The sequence below is a fragment of the Thrips palmi genome, unplaced genomic scaffold (assembly GCF_012932325.1).
Source record: "Thrips palmi isolate BJ-2018 unplaced genomic scaffold, TpBJ-2018v1 HiC_scaffold_10, whole genome shotgun sequence".
Classification (NCBI taxonomy): Eukaryota; Metazoa; Arthropoda; class Insecta; order Thysanoptera; family Thripidae; genus Thrips; species Thrips palmi.
Genome location: NW_023144621.1, coordinates 5,692,634 through 5,707,680, shown reverse-complemented (window position 1 = coordinate 5,707,680; position 15,047 = coordinate 5,692,634). Strand labels below are relative to the sequence as shown.

The 15,047-nt window shown below is 53.4% G+C and overlaps 1 protein-coding gene across 3 annotated transcripts in view; it reads right to left on the bottom strand.

The window, feature by feature from the left end:
- Nucleotides 1–10,863: 10,863 nt before the first annotated feature.
- The window catches only part of LOC117650337 (calphotin-like), a 55,377-nt gene continuing 51,193 nt past the window's right edge, over nucleotides 10,864–15,047 (bottom strand). For 2 of the 3 annotated variants that reach the window (XM_034393702.1, XM_034393710.1), the window contains exons 5-8: nucleotides 14,687–14,968; nucleotides 13,376–14,083; nucleotides 12,105–12,296; nucleotides 10,864–12,016 (exon numbers count right to left, since the gene is read on the bottom strand). In XM_034393702.1, the coding sequence (XP_034249593.1) occupies nucleotides 12,126–12,296; nucleotides 13,376–14,083; nucleotides 14,687–14,968 (1,161 nt within the window). In that variant the 3' untranslated portion in view covers nucleotides 10,864–12,016; nucleotides 12,105–12,125. The remainder of the gene's footprint in view (nucleotides 12,017–12,104; nucleotides 12,297–13,375; nucleotides 14,084–14,686; nucleotides 14,969–15,047) is intronic. The other variant, XM_034393718.1, reaches the window with a different exon arrangement.

Here is a 15,047-nt window from a genome sequence, read left to right as displayed (position 1 = left end):
GACCACGCGGCCAAGGCGTGCCAGGTGAACGGCCGGGGCTGCGACCCGTCAAGTGGGGCGGTGGATTGCTGCGGTGATGGCGATGTTTGCAGAGCTGCCGGCGGTGAGAGGGCCTAAACGGGTCAGTCGCTCGCATTACACTTGCCCACGGACCGGCGAAAAAAAAATGTCTGACCGCGGGGTTTTGAACCCACGTGCGTTTCCATCCCTGCGTAGACTCGGGCAGCACGCGACGGGAAGTGGCGAAGGGGAAAAAACGGCCCTCCAATGATTTGAATGCGGTCAAACGCCGCGCACCACTATTCACAGCGCAGCTGGGCCGCACCGCCCCTTCAGATTTGTCGCTGTGTTATTTTATTTTTTCCGACGCCTTTTCACAGTGGGGATTAGATTCTCTTTTTTTCGCCTCCGCCCTTCCCTTGCGGTCCGCGGGGCACGGGCGGGCAGGTGGGCTTGCAGGATGTCTCGGGGAGGGGAGGGGGCGTCGGCGGACAACCACCCACCAATGCTCCTGCGGTTATTTAAACTTTCAGTTTTTGAATTTCGACCAAATTCAAACTTTTGTAAAATTGTTGTATTAAAAAGTGCCCTTTAAAATTTTAAGATATTTTTTCATACGCATTTGTTTTTTTTTTCTTTTTTCAAAAATTTAATTAGAGAAACGAAAATCTTAACAGGAACCGAAGTCGACGTTCCAGGAATCAAACATACGCGGTTTCTCTCGTTATTTCGCGGTATTTTTTCCGCTCGCGATTGTCCCGCGGTGACACATGTGCCCTGGCCGCCGCAGTGCGCCGCAGTGCAGTGGCGGCACTACAGTGGCGTTGCCGCTCCAGACCTGGTTGCCATGACGACGCCATGACGACGCCGGCGTCACTGCTGTTTCCTCATTCTCGGACTCGCGACTCACCACTACCTGTCCTGAAAAAATGGCGAATTACCCAAATGCTTTGATTTTTGACCAAATAGTTGTATATCGACTTCAGAAAATTAAATTTTAAAATTAACTTGTCCTGTGCGTAAAGTGGCCAACGACGCGTCAAAGTTTTAATTTGTGTGAGGTTGGCCGGCGTGGCGGCGTCTCGCTCAGATCGGTCGTCGTTGTGTTGGTGCACTTGGCGGCCGTTGCAGTGCAGGCGCGCTATAATAATCATGCCCGGGTTATGACGGGTCAATCAAAACAAACGGACGTCGTCAATGATGAGGGAAACCCCTTGTCGACGACACTGTCAACAATCGACCGGAAGCTGTTGTCGTACAAAGTCTTTCTCGCGGAGCAACGCGCTCTCGGCATCGGAAAGCACTCCAGCGAGTCCAAGTGCGAGCACTGCGAGCTAGGGGAACGAACACGAAGGCAATTACGGTTTCGTGAGAAGGAACGGCGCCTCCTATACTAGCCTGGAGGTAGGCAAACGAGCCACAGCGGGCGCGGCCGAAACTCTAGACGCGTTTTGAACTCCAGAGTTTCTAAACAGGACTCGTACCGAACGTGTGACCCCACCAATGGATTGCTCTCCGAACGAGAAATCCATGGGAGGGGTCACACGGGTTCGGCCCGAGTCCTGTTTAGCTGCTGTGAAGCTCAAAACGCGTCCGCCTGCACCGGTCTCCTGGCCCACTGCGCCTCGAGTCCCTTCCTTCCCTGGACCGGCGGGTCGTCACCGATCGTCTCCAGGACGCTCCAGGAGGGGATGACCTGGACATTCCAGATGAGCTGGACTGCAGAACTCGCCGTTCGTAAACATCCGCGCGTTTCACAACGAAACAGTGGCAGTCGACTCGGGGGTTGGGAAACGTTCCTGGAAATAGCTCCAGTCAACAACAACAAGCATACACAATGCCCGTCTTTTGGAGAGCCTCAGGAATTTAGCGCTTCCAGCAGTGTCTGCGCTGCAGTGGTGCGCGAATCACCTCTTTAGAATAATTCAAAATTTTGCCATACCTCGCCATACTTTACAGTTGTTATTGTTTTGTATCCAAAGATTATATTTTTATATATATATTTTTCACATTTATCACAGTTGCACTGTCGTTCCAGTCAACGTGAACAGCACTGGAGTCTGAACCTTTCTGCCACTCCAGCGTTAAAGTCTCCATTATTTCCTCCTCTCCTTGTATCCTTTGCTGACTTTTCTGCGAGTAGACATAAAGCCAGACAGGCACGCGGTCGCGGACGGCTGGGCTGAACGTGCTAAGCGTCAGTCCCTCCCCCCTCCTTCAGTCTCACTATCCCTTTCTAGTGCCCCCTCCCTTTCCTCCCTAAAGTACTCCCTCTCTCTCCCTCGCCCCCTCTCTGTGCGGTACTGGACTATGACCCACTTGGGCGCGAGCACTCCTGCCGCCTAGCCGCGCCGCCTAGCCCAGCCTGGGACAGAACGATTCTAATCTAGCGTCTGTACGTTTCTGGCTCGCAGCTCTTAGGGCTGGGCTAGGGCGATGCCGGCCGATGTCCGTGTGAGCGCACCACCGTCGCTCTTGGAAGTGACTCAGTCTCCACTCGCGTGGCGTTTCATTTTCTGACCGCTGCACAGTGGGGCAGGAGACCAGTGGAGGCGGCCAAATCTCTGGACGCGTTTTGAGCTCCATAGTCCCTAAATGGGACTCGAACCGAACGTGTGATCCCAACAATGGATTCCTCGTTCAAAGAGCAACTCATTGGATGGGGTCACACGGTCGGTTCGAGTCCCGGTCAGCGACTCTGGAGCTCAAAACGCGTCTAGGGTTTTGACCGCCTGGTCCTCTGGCCCACTGCACCGCTGCAGCGGATTTTGGAGAATTTGGCGCCGCCCTTCCTTCGCCTCCCCCTCTCCTTCTCCAGGCCCTGCAGGGCAGTGCAGGGCAGTGCAGGGCAGGCCGACAAAGACTAGGATGGAATGGGGGAGTGAGGGAGGGAGGAGGAGAAGGAGGGAATTGCACAACTTTGCGCAACAGCGAAGAGCCGCCTCGCCTCGCCCCGCCATTCCTCTCCGTTCCTCCTCCCCTTCGTCCTCGCCGTCTTCGTCCACCTCGTCCTCTTCGTGAACGTCGTCTTCCTTCTAGCTCTAGGCGGTGGAGTTGTTGTTTGTGCTCGGTCTACTTTCAGACAATCCTTGTTTTTGTTTTATTGCGAGTGTTGTTGCTTGCTGCGCTGTGTTTGTTCTGCGCTGCATTCAGGGGTCGATAAATTTGGGACGTGGGTCATTTGGGATTCGGGCGCGCAGTTCGGCCGCGTGAGCAGCGTCGTTGTTAGCGGTGTCCAATGTCGTGGGTTCAAATCTCCGCCCGCCAGTTTTTTTTTTCACCCTGCTAATAAAAGGCATGACTGCGGCGGGTTTCCCCTCTGCCGAAACATTTTATGTCACTTCGCTCTTACGGGGGTGATGATCATAAAGAGAGCACACTCACTGACCCGGCCCGGCCACGGCGCCCTAGGGCCAGAGACACACTGCGAGCCGGCCACGCCGTGTCCTGTCTGAGAAGCGACCTACTTCCATTGTTGGGGCCTGCGGGCCGCTGCGGACGGCCGGTGCTGCCCCCTGGCTGCCTCTGGTGGCGCGGGGCAGAAACAGATTCACAGTACCGACAATGCTCCGTTGTTGTTCCAGACTCCTGGTTCCAGACCGCTCCTGCATAACCCTCCACCCCACTGCCCCGACGCGCTGCGACGGTGCAGCGTGCCATGTAGGCCAGGCAGGCCGGCCGGGCCCCGCGCAGGTAGGCAGCCCATCGCACGCGGACCAGTCTCACCTGTTCCTTCGACTAGCTGTCTAATAACGCGGTCCTCTCTCATTTGGCCGTACATCGTTTATCATTTGGTTAAACCAGCGAATATCCATCATTCATGGATTCATTCATTCGATTATTTATTCATTTGGCCATACACCAATCATCATTTGGCAGTACCCGAGGCTGTACCATCATTCATTCATTCATTCATTCATTCATTCATTCATTCATTCATTCATTCATTCATTCATTCATTCATTCATTCATTCATTCATTCATTCATTCATTCGGCCTGGGCGAGGCGGATGCAGGCGGCATAGCAGGTTAGCCGTTCTGTATGCAAATCCCGATCTGACTCCGCGCCGCACTAGATCATTGCTCTGCGACATGTGTCGTTCGCAGGCTTCGCAGGCCGCGCGCCGCGCCGTTCCGCGTTCGGCGTTGTTCGGCCCTGCCTTCCCACGGAGTGCACCGCGCTGTCTCTCTCGCACCCCCAGGGCCCCGCAGGACGCCCTGTGAGTGCGAGAGAGACAGGACACTCTTCCGAAATCATTACGCAGGGTGAGGGCGGTTGCAGCTCTGAAATTTAGATCCAACTTCAGAATTCTCCGGTAAATTGGACGTGGCGATTGCATGCCTGCGAAAGTGAGATCCACAGTGCATCCAACCACGCCCCAACACCTCCCTCCCACGATCGCTGTTCAGGACAATCACTTGTGCATTTTTTCAATGTCGCTCATCGTGTCCACTGCACTGCGGGGCGTTAACGACGCGTCGCTATAATTGTGCGGTCCGCCCCCAGCCCCCATCGCTCCGTCTCTCTCGCACTCCCGGGGCGTCCCGTGGGGCGTCCCGAGGGGCCCTGGGGGTGCGAGAGAGACGGAGCGCAGCCAAGGCGCAGCCTCGCGCGGAAACGGCCGCACAATTATGAAGCGGTGTCACACATGGAAACGAGGAAGTCGATTGGTGGCGATTGTCGCGCTGGAAAAAAGGGGGGGGCATTGTCTAGCTCGTCTAGCAGTGTAGCAGCGCGGCTGGCACGCCACCAACAAGTGTCGCCGTCTCGACCCAGCCACCCCCTTGCCACCACCCCCTCACACGCCAAGTTCACGGACTGTCTTGCGTCGCAGCGCGGGGACTCTGTGTAATGAGCGCACACACACACACAGTCGGCGAAAAGTCCCCGTTAGTGCTTATTATTTTTAACGATTTGAGTCGTTCCGCGGTCGGCACCGCGTCGTGGTCGGAGTCAGGTACGCGGCCCCTCGAGCCCCCACCCCGCGGCGTGGCGGCCCGGCGTCGAGGGGCCGCGGTGTCGACACGCCGCGGCGGAGAAGGGGTGGCCGGGAAGACTGCGGCACCGCGGCGGCGGGGCGTGGCGGCGTGCCACAGTGGGCCAGAAGACCGGCGGAGGCAGCCAAAATTCTCGACGCGTTTTGAGCTCCAGAGTCGCTAAACAGGACTCGAACCGAGCGTGTGACCCCACCAATGGATTCCTGGTAAGTAGAGCAGTCCATCGGTGGGGTCACACGTTCGGTTCGAGTCCTGTTCAGCGACTCTAAAGCTCGAAACGCGCCTAGAGTTTTGGCCGCCTCCACCAGTCTTCTGGCCCACTGTGCGTGGCGGCGGCGGCGGCACGAACCGCGGCCCGCCCCAAACTATTTTTGTTGTTGTTGATTTTTTTTACGCAGGCTACGCTCTAGGCCGCTTCCCGGGTTCGACTCCCGGCCGCGGCAGGCAGGCATCGGGAAGCCTGCTGTGCAACAACATCACATCCTCGCGCCTGCCCGCCCGGCCATGCCGAAGGGATCTTTTCGTCGCTCTGTCTCTGTCGCACTCACGGGGCGCCCCGAAGGGGTGCGAGAGAGACAGAGCGACGAAGCGATCCTCCGGAATGGCTCGGCTGGAGCGGCTGGAGCGGCTGGAGCCAGACCGCAGCGCCCCGCAGGCCCAGCATTCCAGGGGTCGCGGACTTCCCTCTACAGAAAGGGCGCACCAATTTTATTTTAATTTATTTCGTTTTTTGCGTGCACGAAATGTTCCGTGAGATGGCATAATACTTTACAAAATACATTAAACTTGACCCGCGAGGCTTTAGTGTGCACCTAGCGGCAGCTGTGGACGAGTTTCGTCACCCACCCCAGGCGTCGAATCCTGGTCCGCTAGCTGGTTCCTGGAAAGTGAACGGGTGACTCCGAGGGATTCCCGCCAACCTCGTCGGCCTTCACGCCCAATGAATGAGTCGCTGGTTCAAAGGGTGGACCGAATGACGTCACTCCAAAGGCTGAAGGATGTCGTCCTTTTACTACTTCAAATTCGGCCCCGCCAAGGGAGGGGGTAGTCCCGCAGCGCCGCCGCGCACCCCACCACGCCGAAGTAGGCCGCCGTCCTGGACGGGGCTGGCGGGGCTGGCGGGGCTGGCGGGGCCTAGAGAAGGGGTGGGGGCCGCGACACACTTCCAGGCTCGGTTTTGCAGGCAGGGGCCGGCCCACAGTGGGCCAGAAGGCCGGTGGTGGCGGTCAAAGTCCCGGGCGCGTTTTGGGCTGCAGAGTCGCTAAATGGGACTCGAACCGAACGTGTGACCCCACCAATGGATTGCTCTCTGAACGAGGAATCCATTGGTGGGGTCACATGCCGGTTCGAGCCTTATTTAGCGACTCTGGAGATCAAAACGCGTCCAGAGTTGTTGCCGCCTCCACCGGGCTTCTGGCCCACTGTGCGGCCTGGCTGGGCCTGGCCGGGCCTGGCCGACGAGGCGGAGGGGGGAGCGAGTGAAAGTGATGTATGCAGCCCGGCGTTGCCAGTGTGTCTGCCCGGCCCGGCAAAATCAGGCGTGGCAGACGGACCTCTAGACGAACTGCCAGAGTTTCGGCCCTTCAATGTGCCAGGGTGGGAGGCGGCCGGTAACCAAGCCTCTTTACTCTGTAAAAATATGATCGGATTTCTACTTCACAGTGGTATATAGCATTATTTTTAAATATGTATAGGAAATACTACTTAAATGTGACTGAAATCGAACGCATGTCCGTACCACTGAGTTTCTCTTTGAACGAGGAACCCAACGACACTCACGCATTCGTTTCGGGTGACCCCCACTGCTGAAATCGCAGAGGCGAGCTGGGAGATTTTTCGCCGCCACCCTAGTAAGGACGGCCAAGTCTCGTTTTGCAGAGGAGGCGGGCATGTGTCGGTCCCGCAACGGCGTACGCTCTAGCCCGTAATGGTAATGGTAATGCGAGGTAGGCAACCTCCTGGTGGTGCTCGACGTGGGTGCGCGGGGGTTGCCTACGCGCCAGGCGGCCCCGGCGGCGCATCGCCGGCAGCAGTGGTTTCGTCGCCCCTCTGTCTCTGTCGCTCTCGCGCGGCGCGTCGCGGCGCTTCGCAGGGGTGCGAGAGAGTCAGAGCGATGCGGCGTGGATTACGGAGCCCCGCTGCTCCAGTTACGGTCCGGAACGGCGGGAAGGAAGGAAGCTAGACGGGCCGTCTCGTCCGTCCCCGCCACTGCATCCTGGCGTAACCTTGGTCAAGGTTAGCGTGTCGGCCAGGACTGGCTCGTCGGGCCGTGGGGCGGCTACACTGGTACTCGCAGTCTGGCAGCGCGGCGGGGGGCGGGGCGGGGCGGGGCGCCTGTGCGTCCGCTGCCTGCCTGCCTTTATGCAACAGGGAACGCAGGGAACCCCGCCGAGCGCCGCGTCGCCGCGTCGCGTACCCTCTCCTGGCCGCGCCGAATTCCGCGGTACTTGCTGTGTGTACGCGGACTGCCCACTGCACTGGGAATTCCCTGCGAAGAAGCGCGGCCTTGTCGCAGGGGTGGGGTGCGTGCCGCGTGCCCCTACCAACGCCCCCGCCGAAGAGTGCTCTGTCGCCCTCGAACTCATACGGTTCCGGATGCTGGAGAGACGCAGCAACGAAGCGCATTGCACAGTGGGCCAGAAGTCCAGTGGTGGCGGCCAAAACTCTAGACGCGTTCTGCGCTCTAGAGTCGCTAAATTGAACTCGAACCGAATGTGTGACCCCACTAATGGATTGCTCTCCGAACGACTAGGAATCCACGCTCGGCTCGAGTCCTGTGTAGCGGCTCGGAAGCTCAAAACGCGTCTTGAATTTTGGCCGCCTCCACTGGTCTTCACTGTGCATTGTCTGCTCGATGTGGACCACTGCGCCCTCGGCGGCTCGGCCGGGAAGGCGCTGGAGGCGCCCGGAAGGGGCGTTGTCGCGGACCTCGCTCCCGGTGGCCGCGGCCTCGGCGACGGCCGAGGTTTGGCGGTGCGGGCCGGGCCCGCTGGTCGCGGTGCCGGACTGCTGGCCCGGCCGAAGGGGCCGGCCAGAGAAAGTGGTTCTGAGTGGAGTGGGTCATGACGCAATGGGCCGCCACGCCGCGCCACCCATAATACCTCCACCGCCACGCTCCGCGACGCTCCGTCTCTCTCGCGCTCGTGGGGCGCCGCGTGCAGGTGCGAGAGAGACGGAGTGGCGTTCGGATGCAGTCTGCAGGCGGCGGCCCAGGCCTGGCCCAGGCCTGGCCCAGGCGGGGCTTGGAGCTTCTGGTTCGAGGGGGCCGGCCGCCGCGCGCCGCCGCGTCTTGTAGAGGAAGGTAAGGGCTGGCCTGGCTGGCGCGGCTGGCCCATTCACACTCGGGGCTTGCACTGTGGGGCGTACTACCGCGAGAGATGAGCGACGCACAGTGGACCAGAAGATAGGTGGACGCAGCCAAAACTCTAGAAGCGTTTTGAGCTCCAGCGTCGCTGAATGGGACTCGATCCGAACGTGTGACCCCACCAATGGATTCCTCGTTCGAAGAGGAATGCATTGGTAGGGGTCACACGTTCGGTTCGTGTCCCATTTAGCGACTCTGGAGCCCACGCGACCAGAGTTTTGGCTGCCTCCACCGGTCTTCTGCCCCACTGTGTGACGGAACAGCCTTCTCCGGCCGAAGTGACCCGCGTTTTGGCGATAAATGAAGGCGAGCTCTCTTGGAGACTTGCACGCGCGGTAGGCGGACAGCTCCGAGCGAGGCTCCGAGGCGACGCTGGGGCTGGCGCGGGCACGGCGTCGACGCGCCCCGCAGCGCACCACAGCCACGTCCGTCGGCATCGTCACGGCGTCACGAGGTGGTGGACGGCCCGCCTCGCGCCACCCCACCCCGCCACGGCGGCGAGACTCTGGAGGGACTCGCTACACAGACCTAGTTCCTCCCTTCCCCGCCGCAGCGGCAGCGGCCCGATTTTGCCGGCCGAAGTAGGCAAGCCGTTACGTAAGACTCGGGTACGCGCCGCCCCCACCCTGCCCGCCGCCCAACGCGCGGCCCGGAGCCTGCCAGCGCCGCGGAGGTAGGCACCCTATTCAACGCGCAGCGGTGCTGCCCCCTCGCGGCAGCAGCCTGAACCTCGTCTCAACTCTTTATTTTCCCATTATGACTGTTGTTCTTCACCTTCGCCCAGGGTACCGTGGGTGAACTGTGCACTGTTTCTTCTTTCTTGTGAAGAAGCTCTCGTGCTCGCTTGCCGGGTGGGTGGCCTGCCAGCTCGAACCAACGCTCTTGGAGCGCAGACCGCCGTGACGGTAGGCAGCCCATCGTGCACGCCGGCAGCCCTGCTGGCACACCTCCGGGCGCTTTGGTGCCGAGGCTCTCGGAGAAGTCTTCACTGGCTCAGGTCGAGACCTTATGGCTCGTGCTGGTAATGTGCGTAGTAAACGTGGCTCAGAGCGCAGAGAGAGAGAGAGAGAGAGAGAGAGAGAGAGAGAGAGAGAGAGCGGACGCTGTGCTGAAGGTTCAGGGTTCGACTCCTGGCCGTTTCTGTTTGCTGGTTTCTTGTTTTTCACTTGAACTTGAGAGGCTAGACCACAACTGATCGCCGTAGCCGTACGCCTTCCCTGTGACGTGCCAAATGGGTGGTCTACCGTCCAGGCGCGGTGTAGCACAAAAGAATGACTCTTCCCGAGAAGAGTTCTGGCGCAGTGGAGAGACTGTGGCCGATGGGTTGCCTGCCTTTCTGGCTCATGCTCGAATAATTCTGTTTTTTCGCGAAAAAAAAAAAGCACTGTTTGGGGCCCAAATGGTCCTTGAAGTAGTGTCAGGGGTCATGAGGGAGTGCTCCGGCACAACATACTCAAATTTGGGACATTTTTAATTTTTTGCCAAAAACCGCCAAAAACCATGACCCTTAGCTTTTTTTTCGACGAAAATGGTCGACTTCCTCAGATTTGTCTCAGATTCATGTGGAACGTTGCTATGGGTCTAAGAAATAGATGCCCGGTGACCAATGGTCTTTGACAAATTTTCTTGCTGTGAAAATGGCTTTTTTTTCGTGACGTTTGGTGGTATGGGTTGAAGGTGGGTCCTACCATCCCGGCGCAAGCTCAAATAATTCTGTTTTTTTTTTTTTCGAGGAAAAAATACTGTTTAGGGCCTAAATAGTCCTCGAAGTAGTGTCAGGGGTCATGAGGGAGTGCTCCTGCAGAACATACTCGAATTTGGTGCATTTTAAATTTTTAGCTCAACTTCAAAAAACCATGATGACCTTAGCTTTTTTAGACGAAAATGGTGGAGCACCTCAGATATGTCTATAATTGATATAGAACGTTCTTATAGGTCTATGTAACAGGTGACCGGTGCCCAACGGTCCTTGGTGTGAAGATGACTTTCCCCGTGACGTTGCGCTAGAAAAGGGCTGTCCAGGGCCGAAATGGTCTGCGGTAAGGCCTGGCCTCTAGCGAGCTCCATTTGAAAACGGTTTTTCCGAGTGCGAGAATAAAGCTCCTGGGATTGTGGCAGCTGAATCGGCAAGCCTGCGCGAGGAGCTGCCTACCCTGACGGCGGTTAGCCTGGCACCGGGAAGTCGGCCTTTGCTGTTCGCAAAGTCTTGTAGAGTTTCGTACTCATGCCAACGCTCTATATGGATCCACATGAAACGTGGACCGATGTGTAAATCGTTCTAGTCACGGTCTGAGCACCGTTATTCTTATTACAGCTTTTCTTAGGGTGAGTTTTTCTAATGGCAGTTTGTTTACTGACCCAATTTTTCCTTTAGCCAGTGTTTTTGATCTACTGAGTACAATATAAGACTGAATTCATTTTTTGTCTCTTTATTTTATTGGGATAATCCATTGTGGTCAGTTTCTTGTGAGCGGATTGTGAGGAACCAATGAAACAAACTCTTAAGATTGAAAACATTGTCTATTTAACTTCTTATAAACACATTCACACATACAAAATCTGGTGGGATTCATAGTTTCAAACTTACGAAAATGGGGAAATAATTTAGCATACATAGTATGGACTACGAAATAGAAGTAATTAACATTATAGAACAAGCCAAATGAAAAGGTGATGAAAAACAGACGGTTGAAAGCAATTTCGTTGTTGAGAGTTGTCTTTATACACCTCAGCGTGCTTCAGCTATTACACATTATTCTAAATTTACAAGCAATATTGTGAGCTGCCAATCATACTGGGCAAAGGCAACATTTATACAATGAACAAGAGCGGAGATCTTGCTAAAGCCACCTGAAGGCAACGTGGGCCAGCATAAAAATAGTACACTTACAAAAAAATACTTTTAAGAAAAATACTTTAAAAAAAGTTAAAAAGAATATGTATAGAAACAGCATACAAAAATTTTTTGTGATTGTGACTAAGATATAAACTTATACCTAAATAGAAACTTTAATATAGGCTAGAAAAAAAAAATTAAAAAAAAGAGACCACATCCACAGCTGGATCTACTGCTACATCATTAAAGCAGGTCTAAGAATTTATTCCCCATTTACTGATTTATACAGTTTCAAATGCCCATTTATTTAAAAATTCCACAGTATAATCAAAATTTGGCTACCAATTAAAATTTTCTATTAAAATTCTACATTTAAAAAAGAGAGATGACCTCCTATACAAAGCTAAAATTTTTAAAAAGATCACACTAACGTGATGTAACCATCTGATGGTAGTTAGTGATCAAAATTCAAATCGATAAGGTTCACTTTTGTAAACAAAAATCTGAAAATGTGCATGCATTTGGTACAGTTCATATACACTGTAAATGCAATATTCAAACCAACCACACAACGCATGGCGCTGCAATGCACTGGCGTGCACTGTGATTGCTTGATGCAAGGCGCAAGGCACAATTCGCCTTTCCAGTTCATGTCACTTCATTCTTTTCACAACACATTTCTCACGTTCGGCCGGCCGTCTTGAGGAATCACTTCACATAATTAAGAAACATTTCAAATTTGGCTACAAAATGTTCTTCACAAAATTTCTTCACGTCGTTTCCTCCTCTTGTCTTTCATAATCGACTGATGAATATACCTGGAAGGAAGTAAAGTCAAATGTTAGCAGGATGTTCAATCAAAGCAATGTGGCTAGATGTGATACGGCAAGGGTTAGATGCACAAACCTTTAATCAAATAATCTTAGTCTACGCCTTGGCCTCTTCTGCACTCGTGATCTCTGTTACAGTGGCAACTGCCTTGGCCAGAACTTCTTCATTGAGTTCCTTGGCAGCCTCTGTGATGGTCTCGGAAACTTCCTTGGTAACAGTCTCAGTCACTGACACTTCCGCTAGGCTTTCACCAGCTCCATCCTCGTCCTGGGAACAACAAATAAAACACATTAGACAAATGTTGAAACACTGTTAATTTGGGCCACCCCAGGTCTTGTAAAACTATCCAATAACAAAGCTATTCAAGTATCTCTTCAAAACCACCAATAGATAGTTTTCTTTTCTTTTGCATGATGAGTAATGTCACTGTACTACAAAAATATATATATATAATTTTCCCAAATGTTTCTTTCTTAAAACAAGAATTATGAATTTCTTGGCTACCTAATACCTCTCCCACACAAATCATGCATGTGATATTCACATTATTGACAAGACAGTACACAAGATCCAATATACTCAGGCATTGCATAGAGTTACATCCACAAACAAAATGCTGACACAATGTACTGGAATTATTTACGCAATAATGCAATGCAATGTACTCAAATCTGATGAATATACACACAGCGCATTAAGACAAGACTAATAAGGCAAATTAAATTGGCTGTTAATAACATGAAACGTCCACACTAAAGTCTAAACACTTAGTCCAAAAAGCACCTGATCAAATGTTAAAGACACAAAGCACCATTTTGTGATTATGGTGCAAGGTTTGTGAAAATTAGTTCTTTTAATTAATCATAAACACAACAAAAAAGGGAATCCAGGTGTTGAATTTTGATAACATCAGGAAATGAACATGAAAATAGGGGAGGAAAAACCACAAAAAAAAAAAACTTTGCTGTGAAAAATAATTTGGAAAAGAGGACAGAACAAAAAACGTACAAGGAAGTGTCAGAGGCCACAGTCAACACACAAGCAAGGGGAGGAAACTGGACAAGGAGAACAGGTGGTGGGGGTCCCAACATGCACTGTTGTGTGCTTATGTGATGCATGCACTGCCCTCGAAGAAGTGGGCGGTGCAGTCCTATTGCTACCTGGAACCACAGCACCAAACCTGCTTAGAAAGACCAACAAGAAGCAAAGTCTGCCAAGTGCAAAAATTAGTTACAGTTAAATGCAGAGCCATACACGACCTGAAACAACATCAAACATGCCCCTCCCGAGCATGCCAAACACACATATTATGCCTCAAACTACCATCCGCCTCCAACTTCACCTACATTGAGTTCATCCTGTGTCGTCTGCTCCGTCTTCTCAGCATCCTCCGCCACGGTTGATGGAACTGTGCCTAGGATATCTAATGTGGGCAAAGGGAGAGGGATTTCGTCTACAGGTGAGCCGCCATTCACAACCACAGCGTCTTTGGCATCACCAAGCTCCAGGGACAGGTCTTGAGGAGGTGGGGGAGGAAGATCAGAAGCCTCACTAGGAACAAGAACTTCAGGAACTGGAAGGGGAGTTACTTCGGGCTCGGTTCCAATAACAGATTTGGTGGTTTCTGCGGGGGCTACCTCTACTGCTGCTTTTGCGTCAGAGACTTCTTCCACTGGTTTGGGAGTTTCTGCAGTTGGTTCGGCTGCTACAGGGGGCACAGGAGCAGGAATGGGAGCCGATTCAGATTCAGGAAGGGCGGGTGGTACAGGTTCTACAGTAGGAATGACGGGGGCTTCTGAAAGGGTAGTAGAATCAGGAGACATGGGGGCTGTGGCAGGGGTAGAGGGTGATGGAACTTCAACGGGTGCTTCAGCAGGACTAGTCTGGATTTCGGGTTGGCTACGGACTTCAGTGACAGGGGCCTCAGCAGTAGGAACTTCAGCAGCAATATCTGGCTTCACTTCATCAATGGGGGATCGCTCGGAGACAACTGGGGAAGCAGGCTGAACACTGATCTCGGGCACTTCCAGTCTGCTTTCCTGAGTAGGCGACACCTTCAAAACAATAACACAGGGTATGGTGTCAGGTCAGCGCTGCAAAGCTACATTCCAACCAGAAGGAAAAAGATAAAATTTTAATTTAAAATAAAGAAGAAACGTCTTGGTGAAGTGTTACGGGGGTTAATACTTCAAAATGCATCCGGTCACCATTTAAGTCAGCAAGACTTTCACCAAAAGTATTTCTTTAAAAATCAAGACAAGATAGGAAGGTACTCCTGGGAGGAGAAAGAAAATCATGGAGCTGAAGAAAGGCAAAGTCTGATTTCATACGTGCTTAGAAATAATTAACTAAAACAAGAAACTGCAAAAAAAGAAAACTGATTTTGGCCCGATCCCGTTTTTTCTTTAGACTATGTGAAAGTGCAATCTCACAAAACCTGTGCATCACTCTGTGACCTATTCCCCACCCTCAAAAAGCAAAAGATATCTCTGGGTCTTTAGAAGAGAACGATAGCCCAAATGAGTGAGAGCACTGTATCAAAACTACCCAAACAAAAAAAAATTTTAAAACCCAACAAAAAGTCCAGATGCCAAAGAAACAATAGAAAGACAAAAGGTGAGGGCTGGAGGAAACAAAGAGAAAGACTTTGCTTTTACCTCATCAATGCCATGGCCGTTGGTGGTGCCATTGGTGGTGCCGTTGGTGATGATGGCTGAGGTGACAGTCTCTGTGGTGACGGTGCTGCTGGTCTCGGACACCACGCTGTTGGTCACCACCACGGAGCTGGCGGTCTTCTCCACCACGGTCTCGGACTGCACGCTGGACGTCGTCACGGCCTCGGACTTGCTCTCCTCGACGGGCGCGGGGGTGGGCGCCACGGGTGTTGGTGGCGGCGCCTCGGTGGGGGGTGGTGACTGCGGCAGAGGAGGAGGCACATCCTGTCAAACGGGTGCTCGGTCACGATCCTGGTTCGAGTCCCGCCAGGGGCAGCTCACTTTCATTTCGTTATCCCATTCA